Here is a 23172-nt window from a genome sequence, read left to right on the forward strand (position 1 = left end):
CTAATGACCAACCTTGCAGGAAGCCTGAGGCTTAAGCTCACTGGAAAGCATTAGCAAAGCCGCAGTATTCATGACAGTAGAATGAAGACCTTTCTGGGATCTTGGTAGCCAGCTCTTCTGAAAAGTTTCCAGGCAAAAATCACCCTCCATGGCTTAGGTAGAGCTTTAGGGGGTCAGTTTAGAACTTGTACGCTTACTGAGGTGGGCTTTTCAAGTAACAGAACATGAGACTTTACCCATAGATGCCTCTGCTTGCCCACCCTGCAAGGGGATGGTTGACCTGGTCTAAGCGCCTACGTTGTTGTCACATTTCAGGACTTACCTCTGTATATGGCCGCTCGTATCTGGGCCCTCATCACAAAATTCCTCCTCCAGCTTATTTTGTTCAGCTCCCCCCCCCAAATCTCCCCTCCCCCAAATTACTGATAATAATGTAAACAGTCTGTTTGTCCCTAAATTCTCTTCTTAAGGGTCCAGTGGCCCTAAGTGAAGACTGTTGCCCTTTGGTTTTTAAAAGTATGAGGAAGCCATGGGAAACTCAGCCAGAATTTGAATTTCAGGTGATTAGAGTGACAACGTCAGTGCCGTATATTCTTTTTCCTAGTCCTAATTTTCCGCTTTGGTCTTTCATTATATATTTTATATATATATAATCTCTGATTAAGAAAATTTATCATCCACTTCCTTCTTTGTGGTATACAATGGAAGTAGAATAAAGGTTCGATTTTTAAAGAAATTTTTAAGTTTTCTTACAACATTGAATTTCTCTAAAGTACTTAGTATTTTTTAGTTTTTTAAGAATTTTACTTCAGTATGGACTCCAGATACATACACAGCTTTATGTTAAGTATATCTAAAGTATTAAAAGACTTTAAACAGTATTCATATCATTCTTGGATTGAAACTGAATCCTTACCTGTCACCAGATGTCAGAGATAGACAATGGAGTCTTTCCTAAAAGCTTTCAGCCACTAAACAGGAAAACTGTTAACCAAGGGAATGCAAGATTATGTATAATTTCACAGTGAGTAGCCAGCTATCTGTTTGTGGCAGATGTAGCTTGATCCTGTTGTTTTTCCTGTGGGGGTTTTCAGGGTCATTGGCGCACCAGACTGATTTCAAGTGCTGTCAGTGATATTTCCACTTAAGGGAGGACATTTACCAAGAAACCTGTATTGGGGGGAAAAGATTTCTAATGAGAAAATTAATGGCTCTCTAATTTTAGAGACAGAGACAAAACATTGTCTTAAGGCAAATTAAGCAACGAGACTGGCATTCCCTTTAGATAACATTTCACTGACTTTTTAGAGACTTTTCCTAATAAAAGAGCATAAGCAAATTGTGCATTTTTCAAACCTTAATTTCTTTCCATTGTCCTGCAACACTCCCCTTTTAACTATAAGGACACCTGCTTACCACCTAATAACAGTTAAGTGGACACAATGAGATTATTTTAGGCTTTTTCATATATGTTTTAAATATGAGTCATGAGTATCTGAAGAGTTGACATGAGGTCAGAGCTGAGTTACTTACATTAATTACTGAATAAGATTCACTTCTGGCTTCCTTGAATTAACCATTATTCCCTCTAGAGTAGATCTGATGAGACTGTATAATCTTAAAGGTTTTGTAGAAAATAGATGTATTTTAACGTGAAAACATGCATTCTCTTAACTAGACATTTTTCTTTTAAACTTATTGTCTATTTGGGAACTGTAGGAGGTGTGTGTCCATGTGTGAACTATTGATATCTATTGCTGTGTAACAAGTTATCCTCCAAATAGCAACTTAAAACAAATGTTATCTCACAGCTTTTTCAGTTTTATTGAGATACAATTGACTTATGTATAAACACACACAAATAGCACTGTATATAAGTTTAAGGTGTATAGCATGACTTGACTTAAATATATTGTGAAATGATAAGTACAGTAATTTTTGTTAGCATCCGTCATCTCAGATACCCAAAAAAAGGGAAAAAAATATTTTTTCTTATGAGAATTTAAGAAGGCTCACTCTCAGCTTTTCAAATTACCAACAGGAGTGTTAACTACAGTCATCATGGTGTGTGCTACATCCTCAGTGCTTACTTAACTTTATTACTGGAAGTTTGTGCCTTTTCACCGCCCTTATCCAATTCTCACACCTTTAAAAAGGCTTAGGAATCTGAGAGTGGCTTAGCTGGGTGATTCTGGCTCAGGGTCGCTAATGAGATTGTATCAAGATGTTGGATGGGGCTGCAGTCATCTGAAGGCTTGACTGGGGCCAGAGGATCTGCTTTTCTGGATGACTTCTTGTGTGGCTTCGCTGAACACCTGTCGGTTGGCAAGGCAGGAGGTCTTAGCTGCTCATCACATGAACCTCTTCTTAAGGCCTTGTAAGCATCCTCAGTAAATGACTGCTGGCTTCTTTCAGTGGCCCCAGAGAGCAGGGAGGATGCTGCAGGCCCCTCCTATTCTCGGCTCAGAGCACCTGAGTCCCATTCTGTCCGTTAGATGCCTGTTAGGACGTGAAGGGACAGAAGGAAGGTATGGCAGTAGGTATCTTTTGGTGGAATTAGGAGCACTAGTTTATTTGGGTGGTATATTTGTGTCTGGGTTTTGTTGGTGTCATGGTATGTGTTTGAAGAGTCTGTGCTTTTGAGGAGTGTGTGGTTTTCTATGAAGTGGATTTGGGAGATTGTTCAAGGGGTGTGAGTGGACATGAATATGTGTCTGTCTGAAGGGGTATGTGCTGGTATATGTGAAGTGAGATTGAGGTAAGGTAACAGTGGGATACTGTTTTTATCAGGAAGGAAGACTGATTGATTGGTGGGATAAGGTAGACTCTTCACTCTCTCAGGTGGGGTGAGATTTCATTTGGAGGCCTCCAAGAGGCATTTCTCCTTTTGGACGCTGCCTTTGCTGTGAACTGGAAATATTTTGTCACACAAACACACACACACACACACACACACACGTTGATAGGCCCTTGGACAGCAGGGAGATCAAAGCAGTGAATCCTTAAGGAAATCAACCCTGAACATTCATTGGAAGAACTGATGATGTAGCTGAAGCTCTAATACTTCAGCCACCTGATGTGAAGAGCCAACTCATTGGAAAAGACCCTGATGCTGGGAAAGAAAGATTGAGGGCAAGAGGAGAAGGGGGCGACAGGATGAGATGCTTGGATGTCCTCACCGACTCAGTAGTCATAGGTTTGAGCAAACTCTGGGAGATGGTGAAGGACAGGGAAGCCTGGCGTGCTGCAGACCATGGGGTCACAGAGTCAGACACAACTTAGCGACTGAACAACAGCAAAAACATGTATTTAATATGGATGTCCTTTGTACAAGCCTGTTGAATTTGTCTCACCCAAGCTACCCATTTTCACCTATTTCCATCACCAAGGATCTGTTCGAAGTATCACCAAACTCTTATATTAACATTTTCAGATTGGGCCTAGTGGATTCGGTTATGAGAGAGATTAAATAAGTCGAAACATATTCCAAAGCATTTCTATTTTGAGAGAACTTTAAAATGCAGATTTTGAATTCAGGGCTATTTGCCCATGGTGTCACAGGAGAAAAGAAACAGAACATCCTGTAATACTAGACGATTGGCGATTTTTGTTAGTCTTCAAGCTAACGGTTTATAGAGGCTTAGATTTCAAAAGAGAATAAGTAAAAACTATTCTTACATCACAAAATACTTGCAGTTTATTAGTTAGGGAAATTAATAGGCAAGCAGAAACTCAAGAATAGACAAGCAAGTTTGAACTTAAACTCTGTTAATTCTTCTCTAATAAAAGGTAATGAAGGGACCAAAGTGGAAAGGTAAAGATGGAATGATTCTGGGATATGGGTGTTCTGTCGCACCCTAATGGTAATAATGTTGGTGACTATATAGAAAAAAGGTAGGATGGCATTTGTGTTCAGTCATTTTCAGTCATTTTCCTTTAGCTAAGTGTTTGGATACTGTTCAAGGACTGTCTTAAATAAGTATTTGCGGTTTTCACAGTTGATAAAGAGAAGAATTGGACAGCTTCAATGATACCATCCTGAGATTTTGTAAGTCCCAGATGAAATCTTAGCCCGTCATCCCTGTAGTTCTTGTTTGTTTTTATATAAACTAGTGTTTGTTGTACCTGTCTTAACTATGGGATCTACAAATCTTTTGAAGTTAAACCCTGACATTTACTTGTGGGCACTTTTTTCTGAGTAGATAAATAGTTACCATATTTGCAAAAGTTTGCAAGAAGGACCCACACCCACCCAGGTTAAGAACTGCTGAAGAATTTACTTGCAACATGCATAGTGTTTTTATCTCTGTTTCCTCAGCACTTAGCACAGTGACTAAGTATGTCCTAGGGATATGAGTCTGGTATTTTTCTGCGAAAATTTATTGCTGTAGATGTCCCGTAATTCCCTCTACTAACGCATGTTTTGCTTCCTTTTTCTTCTTGGGCCCCAGAACTTCAGAATAAAATGCAGAGCATCTTAAGGAGAGCAGTTCTCTTGGATCATCTTGAGAATTTTTATTTTTTTAAAGTCCCTAGGTAGAGAAATGGCACCACTCCCTAGAGCTTTAGGGGGTAGGTATTAATCAAAGTTAACTGTTTCAGGTCAAGTGGGTATAGAGAGGAGGAAATCCAAGCAGACCTCGAAATGAGAATAGTAAGTGTATATAGGGCTTCCATGGTGGCTCAGTGGTAAAGAACCCGCCTGCCAATGCAGGGCATCGCTTCGATCCCTGATCTGGAAAGGTCCTGCATGCCTCGGGGCCACTAAGCCTGTGCTCTAGAACCCATGCTCCGCACGCAAGAGAAGCCACCACAATAAGCCTGCACACCGCAGCTAGAGAAAAGTGTGCGCGACAACAAAGATCCGGCACAGCCAAAAATAAATAAACGTTTTTTAAAACGGTATTTAAAAATTAATTCCGTTTTTAAAATCCAGTTTTGTTTTTAAGCACTGTGTGTTTTTATTGCAGTGGTAGCAACTCAAGTGCTGAGTGATCCAAAGGAGTAAATCAAATCATACACTGTTTTGCCTGTTCTGATATGCCACATTCCCGTATTTTAAACTTCCTGACATATACTAAAATTGTTGACATTTTACTTGGTGTTCGCAAGTAGAGGTGTGAAAATTTACCTTTGACATCTGGTAAGAAAACATGACATCAGTTGGGGCTTGGAGTAGATGAATAAGAGTTTCAGTTATGCACTGACCCTTCTCTTGAAAACTCTGAAAATTTTTTTAAGAGTCTTGGTTAGGCACTTACCTGGTAGTTTATTGTGTGGAGAGGCAAATTAAAGCCAGATTCTTGTGACAATGACTAGTTTTCTCTAAGCATACTGCTCCTCTGTAAAATAAAGAAAATTTTTCATTATTATTAAAAAGCAATTACTTTGAAACTAAGCAGAGTAGCAGCCAGTGTACACCAGCCCCCTTTGCAGGTGTTCCCCTGTCTCTGTCTGCATTCCTGGATAATCATGCACCCACAGTAAGATTACCCTGCAAATTGTAATATGTAAAGTGTATAAACTCATTACCATATCGGTTACTAACTTGGACTTTTATCACAGACACAGCACTTTGAAGAGTTAATTTCTATCACTAGAGAAAAAGGACAACAGTGCAACACAACTTGTTTCAGAATAACAATACCACCCCTACTCCCTTCTCCTGAAGAAGAAAAAAGCACCCGTCCTCATACTTTAATTGACTTGAGTGGAGACGGATGGATGGAATACAAGGAGAACACACCGTATGAAAGTTAGAGACTCAGTGAATATTTGGTAGGAAATATTTGGTAGGAAAACCAAAGAAGCTTCTATGGTCAAGTAAACGTGGGATCATTGGACAAAAACAGTGCTATGCAGATCCAGTATAGACGTTTTCTTGAACGTTTACCATCTGTTGCGAACCTTGAAGGGGGTATTATGACATACTCTCTGTGGATGACTTGGCTTCTCACAGCTGAAAAACGGAGCGGAAGGCACTGCCGGGGCTGTGCCTCCCCACCGCGATGGAGCCTCTTGCTCTCCTTACTGTTCCTTCTATTTCAGGCATGCTCATATTTTTCTTAACTCGATGGGAGAGTTTTAGTTTTGCCAAAACATAGTCAACAAATTGTTAATCATATTTTTCAGTAGTGGAAAAGGTTAAATGAAGCTGATTCTGTTAAAAGTACACCAAGCAAGATAAATTGGGAGTTAATGAATATTACCTAAGAGTCATGCAGTTGTAAAACTTCTGAATTGAATTTGCTCATTCTTCAGGAGTCATTTGTGGGGTAGGAAACACCTCTTCTCTGTTGAAGATATTAATGGTTAGTCCTCATGTCCTTACAGATAGCCCTGCCAGTCAAGAATAGATTTCCTAGCTTCTGTTCGAAGGGAAAGGGTTTGGTCTTGATTTATTGTGTTCGTTGTTCTCAGGAGATGTTTCCTACTTATAGAGTGAATATGACTATTGATGAGTTTGTGTCTTCCTGAAGTTTTCCTTTCCAGGTCTCCTGAATGGCAGGCAGATTCTTTACTGACTGAGCCACTTGAAAATTGCTGAAGTTTTCCTTACTAGATTTTGAGTTTGGCGAGATTGTGTGGCTGTGGCTTACTTGTTAAGAACAGTTAGGTATGGGAGGCAGTTTTAAATAAATTTTTTGTGATTGATGAATTTGATGCAGTAATAACTCATGTAAAAAAACAAATTCCTTTTAAAGACATTTGGACAAGACCCTGAATTAGTGGTTAAAAATTGAATGCATTGTAATCTGCTTCTAAAAGAATTGTGTTCTCAAGTCTGGGCATGTTATTTTAAGAGCATTCCAGTTTCTCAGAATGAGGCCTGGTTGTGGGTGTGGGTGCTCTTATTTTAACGGGATGAGTGGACAGCTGTTAGGGCAACAGAGATGGCAGAAGTACAGGATATGGTCATCGATTTATATACTGTGTAAACGCTGTATGGGGACTGTATAGGACCAGAGCAGCTCTGTGCACTTCTCCAAGGAATTTCAGTGTAATAGCAACCTAAAGTAACCAGAAGATAAATTGTTTTCCATGTAATGTTTAATAATACTAGTAATTCAAAATACAATTTTTAAAAACCTTAAAAAAGAGAAAATTATTTGGCTAATTGACTCGACTCACCAGTGGTGCTCAATACATGTAGTGTGGCAGTTAAGACTTGTCTTTTTTTCCTTACTGAATGATTATTTATGTAGTATCAACCCTCTGAGGCATATATTGGTATGAAACTTAGGAAAGCATTTTTCTGTTTTTACTAAACCAGTTTTAAAAACTTGGATTTGCTTAAGACTGTGCATATAAAAGTGTGTGTGTGAAAGTGAAAACCAAAATAGTTCTGCTCTTCTACACCCAAATGTAGGTTTTGCTGGTTCTAACATTTTATCTCATCTGTATTGAGACGGATGTAGGACCTGTATTTTTCTCTCTGTTAAGTGGTTGGGAAAACTGAGGCTGAAGGCTGTGGTTCTTAAAGATCGTTCTGCGAATTGGTAAGAGAACTGGGGATAAAATGCCATTTTCTTATCATCTATGACTCTTCACTAGACCAGTTACATTCAGATTAAGAAATATAGCAAGCAGATTACCTGTATAAATATTTTTATCCTGTGAAATCTTACTGTCTGATCCCACATCCATTATTCCAGTTCACTGAAACCCTTAGATTTCCATTCTGTCACCCAAAGTGGTAGATCTCCCTCCAGCTGTCCTTTCTAGGCTGGCCACCTGTCTGCTGTGTCCACATCTAATCAGTTGATTTTTACAGACCTTTATATAGTACATACACTCTTACTCGTCTGGGTCAACTGGGTAACTTTTAAGAATTAGTTGATAGTAGTTTCTTGAAAAGCTGCTTGGCTCAGAGTCAAAATGCTTTTTATTCCATTACTCTACACCTAAATTAGACAAGTCATTGTCTTTTATTTTCTTCTTTCGGAGTCCAATACCTCAATTAAGGTAGGCAGCCCACCAGCCTTCTGGTTTATTTATAACTTTTTTCAGTGGACACAACTTAAACACAGAATTCTGTAATGACATCAGCCTCCCCGCCCATCACTCAGTTTCTGCAGTTACCATATGGACAAGCTTCTTGATCTTCACAAACACTGCAAAAGTTATTGTTTCTGGTAAGCCATCACCTGCATTTGTGTAAATGTGCATCCTGGACAAAAAGTTGGCTCAGCGTCATTAGTCATGGGGAATTGCAAGTTAAAGCCACATTGCCATGCTAATATACGTGCACTAGAATGACTCAAAGAGACTGAGGGTAGCAAGCGCTCTGGAGGATGGGGAGCAGTTGGAAAATCCTGCAGTCACTTTTGAGAAAGAGTTTGGCAGTTTCTTACAAAGTTAAATATATATTGTACTTGCCATGGATTTTTTTTTGCCAAGAGAAATGAAAATATGTCCACACAAAGACTTGTAGATGAATGTTCATAGCAGCTTGATTCATGAGAGCTAAAAGCTGCAGATAGCCCAGCTGTCCATCAGTAGGAGCCTCGGTAAACAAAACACACAGCAACAGGGATGACTCTCAGAAAATGCTGTCCTCACTGAAAGTAGCCATATAAAACAGCAGCTTTATGCCCTGTAGTTCTGTTTTATGTGAAACTCCAGAAAAGACTCATTGAATCCACAGTGCAGGGGAACAGAGGGCCTCCCTCGCAGCTCCGCTGGTGAAGAAGGCACCTGTAATGCAGGAGAACCCCGTGCGATTCCTGGGTCAGGAAACAGCTTGGTGGTCTCCTGGAGCTGGGAGTGGAGATTGTCTGCGGAAGGACACTGAAGAACCTTGATCAGGAGTGGTGATTTCACCGCTGTATGCATTTGTCGAAACAAACTATACTCTTAAAACAACGTGTGTTTTGTTGTATGTAAATTACACCTCCTTCTTCAGATTTGTTCTAGGCAGAGATTGTCCAAGTCAGCAGACCTCAGCACTGGTTCCTCTTTCTGGCTCCCCCAACCCTTCCCTTTTTTGGATGTTTGGATGGCAGGTGAATAGGCACCTGTAAGTAAACAGAAAGGAATTTGGGAAGCCCCACTTTCTTTAGTGCCTTTAGAGCTGTGGAGACGGCAGGGTAATGTCTGAAGGAACAGTGTCTTTGTTGCTTTCTTCCACCACAGGCTGTTTATTCTTTGGAACATGCACTCAGCCTCGGGTCTTGTACCTTTATTCCTGTGCAGAAGACCTCCAGTTTCTTCCAGAGTCTGAAATCTTTTCCCTTTCCCTCTGCAGAATGCCAGAAAAATATATTGTGTGTTTTTAGAGGACACTTTTGTCTGACCACAATGTGGGAGACCTAGGTTCAATCCCAGGGTCGGGAAGATCCTCTGGAGAAGGCAGTGGTAACCCACTCCAGTACTCTTGCCTGGAAAATCCCATGGACGGAGGACCCTGGTAGGCTACAGTCCACGGGGTTGCAAAGAGTTGGACATGACTGAGCAACTAAACTTTTGTCTGACTAAGTGGAATTGTATTATCATTCCACCTGGAATTTTTACCACTGGCTACAAAATGTTTGATGATTAAGTATGTTTTTAGAACACAAAAGTTTTCTGTTAATAGAAGCATTAGATTAATGATTACATTCTGAGAAAATGTACTCCTTATGATATCCAGAGCTCTGATTTGCTTAGATATCACCCAACTTCTGTTAGTGGTTATGCTGTGTGGAATATATCCCTGATTGGGATAAGATGTAATGATATATCACTTTGAATGTCGGACACTTGTTTTATTCCTTCTCTAACTGGACTATAAGGATTTTCTTTGAGTATAGCACTTAGAAATATAAAATAGTCCAAGGAACATTTGATCCTAAAAACTTCTATACTTTTGGGCTTGAAAAAAGGGTGGGAACCTATCAAAAGAACTCAGCCTGAAGAAAGAGCTCCTGATGACCAAAGCTGGGACAATTTGCCCAACAAAATAAATAACGATAGAATTGGGTTTTAACCTCTAGTATATGAGAAATAGCCATAAATTCATACTGATAAAAAAATTAAATAAATGAATTCAAAGAGACAGCTCTCACGTACAGAAAAATTGCAGTTAATAAATGTAGAAGACCAAATCACCGTGGGGCCAAAACAATAGCAATATTTGCAGAATCCATGTTGGAATGCTCAAGTTAATGGGTGAAAGTTTGTGGAGAAATGGCATATTGTTACATATATAGTTTCAAGATAACTCTTAAAGTCTTTTATTTAATCAGTAATAACTTTAAAGTGAAGAAACCTGACAGACATCACCTTATGCACCTCATCATGGTTAACATCAGTGGGGATAAGACATGGAAACTCAGGAACTCCTTGCTGTGATGCAGTCAACAGAATGCACATCTTTGCTCTGATATTGTCAGAGTGTATAATGTCATCATGATCATGAGATAAACCCAGATTGAGGGCGATTTCTCCACAATAAGTGACTAATACTCACAGAAGTGTCCAGGCCATCAAAGACACTGAGGAACTGTCAGATAGGATAGGAGATAGGAGGAGGCTAAACAAGAGGAAAAACAAACTCTGCTGTGGATGCCTAGATGGAAATTTGTTGGTGATAAGAATATTTGTGGGGAAACTGGTGCAACTTTTCAAAAAAAGTGTCCTGTTCAGTTAACAGAATTGTACCAGTGACTAGTTTTCTTGTTCTAATAATTATACTGTGTTTATATAAGATGTTAACATTAGGCGAAGCTGAGTGAGGGGTATTTGGGAACTCTGTACCATTTTTGAAACTCTGAAAATTAAAATGAAACATTGAAAATTTCATTTCAGACTTCAAAAAAGACCTTGCAAATCTCCATTGTACCTCTGCAAATGAGTTAATCAAATTTTCAGCAAATCTTTGTTTGATGAAAGTGCACTTGCAGCAATTTAGTTGAAGAAGAAAAAAGTCCCTTTCAAATGAAGGCATTTTCAAAGTTATTTTTGGCACACACAGAATCCTTACCTTGTTGGAAACTTATTACCGGCATGCAAATTGGCTTACTTTGATGCCAAAGGCAGATGCTTTGGAGTGGAATATCAACTTGAAAAGTGCCTGTACCAGAATGATGCAGATACATGCGTGTATACAGTATATCATCATCCCAGTTTAAGTATCCGTTTTTATAAGCTGAGGATTTAGATAAATCTGTGTAATTGAAGAGCTTGCTGGTACTGTGAGAATCTCACTTGGGTCTGCATTACTCACTCTGGTGATAATGTAGTTTCTCTTAAGGTTAAGTAAGCAGACTTACTAAATGTGCCATTCTTTGAGAAGTTAGTTGTTGCTACTTACAGGTCTTTTTTACTTTGATAGAGAAACAGGAAACCAAGGGCATTCCTGAAGGAATTAGACTTGACTTCCTAAGAATTTTGTCCTAATTCCCTAGCCCTCGATATTTAAAAATACAGGCAATGTAATACAGAATGTCAGAGTGTGCTTTTTTCATATCTGTAGTATGGTTGTGACTCTAGGGTGGGATATGTTGAAGTAGTTGGGATATTTGAGGTTAAGAGGAAAGATGAAGGGTTAGGGGGCACATGTGAACTAGTGAAGGATTAGAAGAGAATCACATCACTTCGTATGGAAGGGGGCATCCCTGAAGTGCCCTTCAGGCTGAATCAGAGACCTGTTTCCGGTCTTTTGTAGCAGTTTTCAGTACTACTGACCACTTCATGAAATCTTTCTCCTGCTCTTTTTAGTGGTTATACCATTCTCCTTTGTTTTCCTCAGTTTTACTGGCTCCAGTTGAGTTCCCTTTCTTAAGGTTCTTTGGGTGGGCCGTGTAGGTTAGTGGAAAGAACAGAAATAAACTTGGAGTAAACTGCTCCAGCCTATTTGCTGTTGGACCTTTGGGCTTTGGTTCCACCAAAAACATCAAAAAGTTGTGAGAATTATGAGTTATATATGTAAAAACTCAACATAGTGCCTTGTCATAGGAAGCATTTCATCATCTGTTTTCTTCCTTTACCTCTGACAAACTGGGAGCTGTTCTCTCTGGGATAGATAGTTCTATTCATTGAGAATGTGTCATGTCCTAGGCTTTTTGCTTAGACTTAGCAGTATGAAAGATGAGTTATATGAAGTTCTCAGTTCAGAAGCCCAGAGAGACAGTTCAACATTAGAATACAGTGTTATGGTACATGCTGATGCAGCATCTGCTCCCTACGCCACACTGTACAGAGAATGCTGTTGGGAACAAATGATTACTTTGAAGCAAGTTTGGAACTTAGAGCATAAAATGTAAACCCGCTGCAGACATGTACAAAGCAACAGATAATACTGTACAGATATACAGATACTATGAACATTAAGTGGTAGAGGTATGTTGTGTTTTGGGAACCCTGAAAATGTGACCACAAACTGTTGTTTGCCAGGAGAAATTGGGAAAGCAGTGGCATATGAGTTGGGTCTTAAAATAGGTATGACTTTTGCAGATGAAGTGTGAGGTTCGTTCAGCAGATAAACAAATCCAGCCATTGGTTTTGGTGTCCCTGGAGTTCCTGGAACCAGTCCCCCTCAGATACTGAGAGATGACTGTATTGACATTTAAGTTTCTGTTTTTATCCTCCAAATTATTTCCTAGAATTCTGAGAAATGTTTCATCCATGAGTAGCAAATATGACCCCATTTAATTCAAAGATTATATGTGAAATCCCATTGTTAACCTGTTCACTGTCCTAGCACAACAAAATCATGTATATTGACTTGAAGGACTTCTCCAACCCAGTGCTTGTGTCTCTAAGCAATAACTGCAGGTAGTTTCAGAATCTTCACCTTCATTCACATCTGATTTTTCAACCATTTGAAATGGTTGAAACCTAAAATTTTTTCCTTCTCTCCCTGGAAATAAAGACCATGATTAACCTCAAGTGCCCAGAGTGTAAGATGTTGTGAGTTGTCAGAGTTGTAATTGTGTAGAAACCATCAGATGGTCTTCCCTCAAGCATCTGTTTGGTGATTAAACAGACTGGTCTTGTGGTGTATTACACTCAGAAGTTGCTTTACATTTTACTTCGTGTTTTTCCCCTAGAAAAGCCTCTGCATATTAAAATAATGTTACTTAAAATCTTGAGCAACTGATATGTTCCTGAACAAATGTGTGATAGCTGTTTAGAATTACCAAAGACATCATGTTTAATCATTGTAACTGATCTGTCTTAAAATGGGTATGTATATTTCCCTGCTGCTATGCAGTATAGAACTTTATCTAATAAAACTTTTGTAAATTATTTGAGAAGAGTGATAGTTACAATTTAATTTTTAAAAAGCCCCACAGTATCGATATATGAAAAGCTCTTAGGATTCTTCTTTCTGAATCCTACCCTCTTACAATCCCAAGCAATTAGAATGATGAATTATATTTATGTTTTTGACGGATTTAATATCAAAAAATTATATCTTTTGATAAAATTTTGATGGGCCAAGGGCTGTTTTTCTGCTGGGCTGCCTCCCTTTGTTTGTAAATATTTCTATTCCTTTATATTATATTCTTGTATAAACCAGTGATTCTGACCTGGGACTGATTTTGCCACTCAGGAAATATTTGGCAGTGTCTGTCAGAACTTGAGGGTGGAAGTGCTACTGGTACGTGGTGGGTAGTGGCCAGGGATGCTGCTAAACATCTACAATGCATCAGGACAGTTCCCACAGCAAAGAGTTAGGAGCTCTCGAGCATATCACCAATGCTGTGGCTGGGAAACCCTGCAGTCGACACCCTTACAAAGTGATGGTAGGCTTTAAGAAAGTTTTGACTACCAACGATTTAGGAAGCCCATTATAATTTGACCATGAACTAGCCTGTTTGTTAGAACTGTTATTTTCTAGTACATATGTTTTTGTTTTAAGATTAGATTTGAAGAAGTTCTTAAGATTACGTTAATTTAGTCCAACTCTCTAATTTCACAGGTGAGGAAACCAAGACCCGAAGAGGGCAAGTTTGTTAGACCTTGATTTGTTTAAATTATCTAAGTAGCTTTTTTTTGCCCCCTCTGAAGAATTACTAATTTTTCTGTGTGCTTTATAAGTGCCCAGTTTTGTGACGTGAACTGTAATTTCAAAATGGTTAAACTCGTTTTAAATGGGATCTCTGACAGCTGTAAAGTAATTTGCAGAGCAGATTGATTGCTTTAGTATAGAGTTTCTTGGAGAAAGACTTGATTCGTCATCAAGTTTACTTGCATCTGAAGATACAGTTTGCTAAGAGATTTGTAGTGTCTGTGATCCCTCTGAAAATCACTGACATGGTTTACAAGGTAATTTCGGGTATCTTTGGGGGGTGGGGAGAGGTCATTGTCAGAGTCACTAAACCAGTGTACTGCACGCAGACTTGCCTGTACCTTAAGAACAGTTGTTTTTATTAAATACTGAATACGAGTATCTGAGCCATAGAGATTGTTTACTTACTCTGTTCTAATCTCTCTTATCAGTGAGGAAACTGAAGTTTGGGGAGAGTGTGTAATTCATCCAAAGTCATGGAGTTAGATTCCAAAATAAATGCAGAAAGCAGAGGAGAAAACCAAGGCATCTCACCTGCTAAATCCTAGGATGCAACTTGTGTGACAGGTACCAGTCCAGAAAACACACTGGACCCTCAACAGAGATCTGGGCCAGTGAAATCTAATGCATTATATTTTACCAGAACTCTTTGGAAAATAAACATTTCTGTACCTAGAATGCATAGTGCCCTACCTCTGCATATAGTTGACATCAGTTTAATGAATTTGGAAACATAAGCCAGAATGCCAAAGATGAAACCAGAATAAGAGACAACACAGGGACTGTTAAAATTTCTCTCTGCTCCTTTACCCAGTTGGGCTTTAGGAAGCAGAAATGCTTGCCCAGAGAGTCAGGATTTGGTACCTACATGGACTTTCTTCCTTAGCGAGGCAAGGGGAGGTGTGTCCACCACTCCTGTAATCACAGCACCAGCAACTCCTGTGATTCCTACTCTGCCTCAGGTGCTGTAGCCACCTTGAAACACTGCTCAGGCCAGATGCTCAGCCAGCAAAAGAGCCTTTTCAGTCTTAACACTGAAGTCTTTTACAGTAGAATAAAATTTGTGTTGAAATAAGGAATGGCAGGTGTCAAAAAGAAATGCAGTTAGCCATCTTCAGAAAAGGTCCATTTTGAAAACAGTTTAGGAAACATTTCTCCGTATCTGTCAACTATTCCATTCTTTGTCAGTGGACTTACTTTTTGTGAGAGATCTAAAGGACATATTTATGGGACATTTACTTTAGGTATTTGAAGGACCATGATGAAATTCAGTTGTTTTAGGCACCACCTGGGTGAGGAAATGGAAGTAAGCCAGATTTACAGTCTGTGGTTAAAATACTTTTAAGCCTCCTTCTTGGAAGTTTTTCTTGTGCTTGATAAGTTTAAAATTTGCAGTTCTTAGGGTTTTTTGATCAGAGGATCTCTTGCACTGTTTAAAATTATTATGGACCCAAGTACCTTTTGTTCCAAGTACCTTTTGTTCCTGTTGGTAATACCTGTAGCTACTTTCTATATCAGATAAAACTGAGCAATGTTTAGAACACAAGAATTTGCCACATTCGCTCTCAGAGTGGTGATGTCACTTGCCATTTAAGCTGAAAAATGAAAAGGCAAGTATTATTATGGAGATGATGATTATGGAAAATAGTTTGGGTGTTGTAGACCCTCCCCAAGGGGTCTTGAATACCCCCAGGTGTCTCTGGACCACAGCCTAAGAACAGTTGGACCAGAATCTCTCTCCATTGCTGCCAGGTTGGTTTATAAAATAGGGAGTTTGTTCTCAAGAATTGTAACCACTTGTAGCTCCTCCTACTTTCTGAATATATGTTCCTGAGTTACAGAAAAGTTAGTAATGTGAACAGTTTTTGTTGCTCAAGTGTGTTTTCAGAGCGTAAGAGACATTTGAATATTCACAATGACAATTTTGAATCTGTAGTAGAACATTTAAGATTCTGCTGTAAAGGATGCTTACGTTAGTTCTTTTGGAGCGAGCCAGTTTCCAGCCAAGTCGTATCTGGTGAATTTGTGCAGTACCATGTATATTGGGGGGCTTCCCTTGTAGTCTGAGGAGAAGGCAATGGCACCCCACTCCAGTACTCTTGCCTGGAAAATTCCATGGACGGAGGAGCCTGGTGGGCTGCAGTCCATGGGGTCGCTAAGAGTCGGACACAACTGAGCAACTTCGCTTTCCCTTGTAGTCAGTAAAGAGTCTGCCTGCAATACATGAGACCTGGATTTGATTCCTGGGTGGGGGAGATCCCCTGGAGAAGGAAATGGCAACCCACTCCAGTATTCATGCCTGGAGAATCCCATGGACAGAGGAGCCTGGCAGGCTATATCTATGGGATTGCAAGAGTCTGACACGACTGAGAGATTAAGCACATGCACGCACATCTGCAAAACCCAAATTCTGTCTGAAATAATGCAGAAAAACTGACGGCTAACTCAATGAGGATCCTTAGTTCTGCTGTTGCTGCCAGACAGTGTGATTAACTTAGGGACAGCTACATGAAGGATATCTGTTGCTAGAACCATTTCCTTGGAGCAAGGCTTACCAGCTTCTTTCACTTGTATATCTTTCCCTTGGCCTCATAGCTGAGCAAGGGTGGTAGATGCAACTCCAGCTGGGGAGATAGTGCTTTGAAATGTATCTATTACTTTGAAGTTGGTTTATCAGTATTTTGGATACTAGAGAATTTCAGAAAAACATCTTCTGCTTCACTGACTACGCTAAAGCCTTTGACTGTGTAGATCACAACAAACTGGGGGAAATTCTTAAAGAGATGGGAATACCAGATCACCTTATTTGCCTCCTGTGAAACCTGTATGCAAGTGAAGAAGCGACAGTGAGAACCAGACATAGAGCAATGGACTGGTTCCAAATCAGGAAAGGAGCACAGCAAGGCTGTGTATTTAACTTACATGCAGAGAACATTATGCAAAATGCCAGGCTGAATGAAGCACAAGCTGGAATCAAGATTGCCAGGAGAAATATCAATAACTTTAGATATGCAGATGACACCACCCTTATGGCAGAAAGCAAAGAGGAATTAAGGAGCCTCTTGATGAAGGTGAAAGAGAAGTGTGAAAAAGCTAGCTTAAATCCCAGCATTCAAAAAATGAAGATCATGGTACCCAGTCGCATCACCTCACGGCAAATAGATGGGGGAAAAGTGAAAACAGTGACAGACTGGGCTCCAAAATCACTGCAGATGGTGACTGCAGCCATGAAATTAAAAGTCGCTTGCTCTTTGGAAGAAAAGCTGTGACCAACCTCGACAGCATATTAAAAAGCAGAGACATCACTTTGCCGACAAAGGTTGGTATAGTCAAAGCTATGGTTTTTCTCCAGTAGTCATGCACAGATGTGAGAGCTGGACAGTAAAGAAGGCTGAGTGCCAAAGAATTGATGCCTTTGAACCGTGGTGCTGGAGAAGACTCTTGAGAGTTCCTTGGACAGCAAGGAGATCAAGCCAGTCAATCCTGAAGAAAATCAACCCTGAATATTCATTGGGAGGACAGATGCTAAAGCTGAAACTCCGATACTTTGGCCACTTGATGCAAAGAGCCGGCTCATTGGGAAATACCCAGATGATGGGAAAGATTGAAGGCAGGAAGGCAACAACAGAGAATGAAATGGTTGGATGGCATCACCAAATGGACATGAGTTTGAGCAAACTCCGGGAAATGAGGAGATGATGAAGGACAGGGAAGCCTGGCATGCTTCAGTCCACGGGGTCACAAAGAGTCGGACACAACCCAGCAACTGAACAACAATCAGTATTTTGTAGAATGTCTACATGTTCTGTGTACATGAACTATGACAAGAGCTAAGTGAACTTGACCTCCTTTAATCTTAAGCCCTGTTAAGTTAGGTGTGGCCCCATTCCCACTTAGAGTATTTACCCAGGCTCAATAGCAAGTCTGGATAAAGTCCAGAGCCTGTCCTAACTCAAAGTCTGCACTCTGCCTATCATCTGTTAAAGCGAGGATGGAGAAGTTGCTGAGATAAAGGGAATGGCTTGTTTTTGTTTTTAACCTGATAGTTGGAGTCCAGTTTGAAGGGGAAATTTTTGTTTCCTTATGCAGAGCAGAGTGGTTCTCCTGAGTCAAGGAGAAGAACTCAAACCCCTAAGGCCCTCCAATGGCTCATTCTAGAAGATAAGCCAGAGGATTTGAGAAACTTCCTGAAGATGAGTATTTACTTGAGATGGGGGAAAAACTCTTTAGGAGAGAAAAGAACAGCAAGAAGAGATACTATTTGGGGAGCAGAGAGAATTTAATAACACTATACAGTGTATGCTCCTAGCAGTGAAGGTCCCAAGGTCACAAACATTCCACACTACTTTGTGGAGTAGCCTGCCTCTGTGCCAAGAGCAACTCTAGGGAAGGCCAAGAGTATTCCTCTTTCCAAAACAAAGCCAGCTAGGTCTGAGTAATAGTGAAGTGAAGTGAAGTTGCTCAGTCATGTCTGACTCTTGTGACCCCATGGACTGTAGCCTATGAGGCTCCTCGGTCCATGGGATTTTCCAGGCAAGAGTGCTGGAGTGGATTGCCATTCCCTTCTCCATAATGACCTGGGCCTAAACCAGCAAGCCGAAATGGCACCCTAGTCACTGGGACTAACAACTGTATAACAACGTCTGATGTTTCTTCCATCAAGGGAGAATTTGGTTGGAGTACTGTGTGGTTTCATCTTGCCATAACTGAACAGATGTGTATTTATTTGTCTGTTGGTCCGTCAAGATAATCAATCCTTTAAAATAGTGGCAAAGAACGTGCTTACATAGAAACTCCTTTGGAATTTACTGAACTAGATCACCTGCCATGTTTTCTCATCTGTCTGTCTTCGTTGGGCTAGATTGGCTCACGTGGGTGATTCTTAGTAATAACTGCACTGCAGCAGTCATCAGATACAAAAAGGTACAGAAATTTTTATGGGATTAAAACCCTTTATTTAAAAACTCGCAGCCTAGTTTGGTATACCTGAAAGACTACCAGACTAATGGTCCTTGGTCTGGTTGTAAATCCTCTTTCTCTTTTTTAACTCCAAATACTAGTGATTGTGTAACATACCTGTTAGCGTTGTCGCAGATAAGCAGTAGTTAGTTGTTGGATTTTGGTGTGTGTTTTTTTTAAGAAGGATAGGTATAGGGGAAGGAGGCCTAAAGTAGTCTGATTACTTCAAATCTGTTTTATCTGTGCATGTTAGATTTTAAAAGGAGTCTTGTATCCCCTTTTAAGATTTTGTGGTCATTGATGTTGGAGCCAGAATCCTGACTTCTGTGTTCTGCTCACAGCATTTCTCCTCTGCTTTATCTTTGGTCTTTAAAATATAATGGGTCAGGAGTGGGTGGGTAAAATGCACAGAAAACGAGTTGTTCTTGTAGGACCTCTTTTCTGTTTTGCTGTGAAAGCCAGGAGCCGTTTAGTGTGTGGTTGACAATGTTGGGACAGACAAAGTATGAATCTTAAATCGCCTTAAAAGGTAAATACAGGCATTAGCCCATGTGAAAATGGATTGTATCCCACAAATACATTTGCTGTTTGGTGGCTTTAATTTGGAATACATACTGTATGCAGACAAGTCCAGCCTTATTGAACCTCATTATGGCTTTACCAAGGTACTCTGCAAAGGAAAAAAGTTTATAAAGCATTTTTATGCATTTGGCCCACCCAGTTCCTTGAGGTTACATTTACTATTCCCATTTCATTTTCAAAATGTTGTAGTCGGAAATAGATATGCAGAGTACTTTGCTTTGTTCCCAGCTGGTGGGGGTGTGTGTGTGTGTGTGTGTGTGTGTGTGTGTGTGTGTGTGTGTGTGTGTGTGTGTGTGTGTGTGTACGCACGCACGCGCGCTCATGTATGTATTGTGGGGCATCAGTAATAGAAAAATTCAGTCATTGTTGAGCGGGAGGAGTGCACCCTAGTTAGCCCAGTGCACATGTGTAGACTCTTCTGAGTGTAGGGACAGGAAAATGGGTCATGTGGAGATGTCTCCTTTGAATTACAGTCATGATGTGATCTGTCATAAAGAATTGTCGGCTCTCCTGATAGTGTGAGCTAAATGGACAGGCATTTTCAGAGTAGTTAGATCTTAAAATTGCTAATTCTTCAGTGAACAGATTGCCAAGGCAAGGAAGGGGTTAGCTGGGGGCATAAAGGCGATGTTCAGAAAACTTAAGGGCAATGTAAGTTAACTTGGAGAAGACATTTTGTAAGTTGCAGAGTAGTTTTTTTTGTTTGTTTTTTAGTGAATAAGTTGATTGTCTGATTGCAGAGCTTTTGAGGTATTTTAGTTGAAAATCCCATAGGTGAGCCAGAACACAAGTGATAGTTTAGGAACAGCTGGCCATCATGAAACAAAAGAAACCATGTGTTACTGCTCTTTGTTGCCTGAGCTAAAGAAGTAGTTGTCTCTTTTCTCTGGTTGTGGGAGCTGAGATGCAGAAAAGCACAGGAGAAGTGACCTCAGATCCCCTGAGCACACAGTGGAAAAGGAAAGGGCTGTGTGGGGGAATGTAAGGTTTGCCCATGTTCCCCAAAGTGCCATGAGTGCACCCATTTAAGCAGTCCAGGAAGATGGCTTGTTTTTTTTGTTTTTTTGCTCTCATTTGTGTTCGTGTGGGCTCAAATAGACAAGATTTCTTGATGATGTCTATTTGAAATTTCACAGCAGATTTTCTTTTGTAAACTATTGTAAAAACAACAATAAACAAAATTTTTGAGAAAACTAAAAATTTTGTTATTGACAGAATATAGTGTTGAAGACTAAGATAGGAAAAAGCTTTCATTGCTAAATGTACTTTTACAAAGGAAACCAGGCCCCCTGTTGTATTTTAGCATTTCTGGTCAGGCTGTGTAGCATTTTTATTGTTTGTTTTATTATTTTTAGTTGATGGGCTTTGAGGCTTAGACACTAAAAGCAATAAACCACGTTCATTGACCTGAGGTTTCCCCTATATTGTGAAGGCTGTTGATTGCTTGTTTAAGATTTGTTTCTTGGGAAACTTAGGTAATTTTGGAGAATCCAGACTCTCAGCTCCATATTGAAGAACTGACTTCCCTACAACATGCGCATTAAACAAGCTATTTATGGTGTGTTGTGTAACATTTAAAAGACTGCATTGGGCAGTGTAAATCTGTGAGAAGTAACTATTTCTCACTGATCAACAGTATTAAATACTGTGATAGGGTTCATTCTTTATGGGAAATGTTCCGTAGACATCAGAAAACATTCTCACCAGCTTGTCTCCTCCTGCCGTTTTCCCTTAAGGATAACCAAGTAGTCCTCCGCTTGCTTCAGTGAGGACAGTGGGGTTAGCAGGTGTGCTGGAATTCTTGTGCAGGTGTCTGTCGAAATCGTAGCCTGGATTGACCTGGGTCTTTCATTCCTAGCACCCTGTGCCCCTTCCCCACCCCACACACGCGCGTGCACACACAACACATGGGTGGTGAAGGGAGGGACATTGTGAAGTTCCTTTCGTAAGAGGAGTTTTTGAATGATGGTTCATTTGGGCCTGTGTTGAAACCCCCAGGTCAGCCATTTGCTGTAAGCCTTAGACAGGGGTCTTGACCTCCTGATCTAGAGGACACTGCTGGCTCGGGGCTCACAGTGTGCCTGTCCTGGGGTGGCTGGGAGGTGGCTCTGCTCCTGCTGCTTCACAGCAGTTTATAGCGTTGAACTGGGAGGGCCCGCAGGGTGGGAATGGGGTGCATGTGGCTCTTAGTGGAGCTGGCACATTCCCAACCCTCATGCCATTGGAGCGTGCTGGCCTAGAAATGCGGGGATGGATGGCAGGAACTGCCAAGGCAGATCTGGCAGGGTGGCACCTTTGGAGGGCCTCCCACTGATGACCCTTTCTTGTTTCTTCATCTTCTCCAAAAGTTACGCATTTTGTTCAGTGACACTGCACCATTTCAAAATGAATTGGATGCATTTTCCTACCTCACCACGTTCCCTGATCCAAGAAAGACTGGAATTTGTTGGGGGAACTAGTTTGAAAAAACTGCTCTAATAATTAAAATGATGATTGTCAACTTGTTGGTGAGGGTTTTTTGTGGGCAAGGGGCAAGTGGTGATGGAAGAGTTACTAGGTTGTTGCTTGAGGACACTGAGAATGTACTTCTGAAACAACACAGGCGCCTTTAGCAGACACGCTATATTTCTTGGTAATCTGATCTCAGTTAGCCTTGCTGCTGCTGCTAAGTCGCTTCAGTCGTGTCCGACTCTGTGCGACCCCATAGACGGCAGCCCACCAGGCCCCCCCGTCCCTGGGATTCTCAAGGCAAGAACACTGGAGTGGGTTACCATTTCCTTCTCCAGTGCATGAAAGTGAAGTCGCCCAGTCGTGTCCGACTCTTAGCGACCCCATGGACTGCAGCCTACCAGGCTCCTCCATCCATGGGATTTTCCAGGCAAGAGTACTAGAGTAGGGTGCCATCGCCTTCTCCGAGTTAGCCTTGGATCCTTTTCATTTGTGAAGTTTCGGTTTGGTTACACATTAGAGTGTTGGAACATTTATTTCACCATTCTGGTCAGACATTCCTTAGGAGCACGTGAGGACATCCTCTGGTTTTGTGTGTGCACGCGCGTGTAGGTTGTGCCCTTTAGGTACCGGCTTGCGGCACCTGTACTGAAGCACCCTGAGGGGTTGCTTGCTGCGGTGTTAGAGCGTGGTCGTCCGTGGGAGGAGCGCGAGGCGGCCCGGGCCTGCTCCCTGTGCACACTGTGCATTTGGCCTGGGTGAGCCGCCTGAGCGGCCCCCAGGGCTCCATCATGGAGCAGCACGTCCCGATGCTGGCGAGCTGCTCTCAGTCGCACCAGGCACTTGTGTAAAGGGCTGTTTGTGAAACAAGGGTGACTTCTTTTCATCTCTGCCTATTCCTAGCTCTCTGTTCTGGCAGTTCCAGCTGCTTACCAACCTAGGCACCACTTCTGATGTCTATGGTTTCAGGATCTCTTCTCTGATTTCTCATTTCCATATTCTGTCCATAACCCCCCAGTACCTAGCATCCCTCCCCTGTCTCAGAAGACTGTGCCTCTGCCAGTGCTTTGCTTGATTATGTGCTTTCTCTCCTTTGGCCCATGGCTGACATTGCTGTCTTGCCTGCCTTCCGTCTTTCTCCCTCTACAATATACGTGACTTCAGCCTCCCTTTCCTATGGAAATCTG

General features: G+C 41.0%; 1 protein-coding gene and 1 long non-coding RNA gene across 3 annotated transcripts in view; both read left to right on the forward strand.

Annotated features, from left to right (window-relative positions):
• The window catches only part of LOC102413728 (RING1 and YY1 binding protein), a 73896-nt gene that overhangs the window by 43017 nt on the left and 7707 nt on the right, over positions 1-23172 (forward strand). The window contains exon 1 of one of the 2 annotated variants that reach the window (XM_044934147.2): positions 2196-2528. The exons of the other annotated variant lie outside the window; for it this stretch is intronic. Coding sequence (XP_044790082.1) covers positions 2395-2528 — 134 coding nt within the window. The 5' untranslated portion in view covers positions 2196-2394. Of the gene's footprint in view, positions 1-2195; positions 2529-23172 lie in introns of those variants that run through there. 2 annotated transcript variants of the gene reach the window in all.
• Positions 3046-10260, forward strand: LOC112581195. The gene is made up of 2 exons (XR_003105683.2): positions 3046-4048; positions 5566-10260. It is a non-coding gene; the product is annotated as an uncharacterized LOC112581195 (long non-coding RNA).

Source organism: Bubalus bubalis, chromosome 21 (assembly GCF_019923935.1).
Source record: "Bubalus bubalis isolate 160015118507 breed Murrah chromosome 21, NDDB_SH_1, whole genome shotgun sequence".
Lineage (NCBI taxonomy): Eukaryota > Metazoa > Chordata > Mammalia > Artiodactyla > Bovidae > Bubalus > Bubalus bubalis.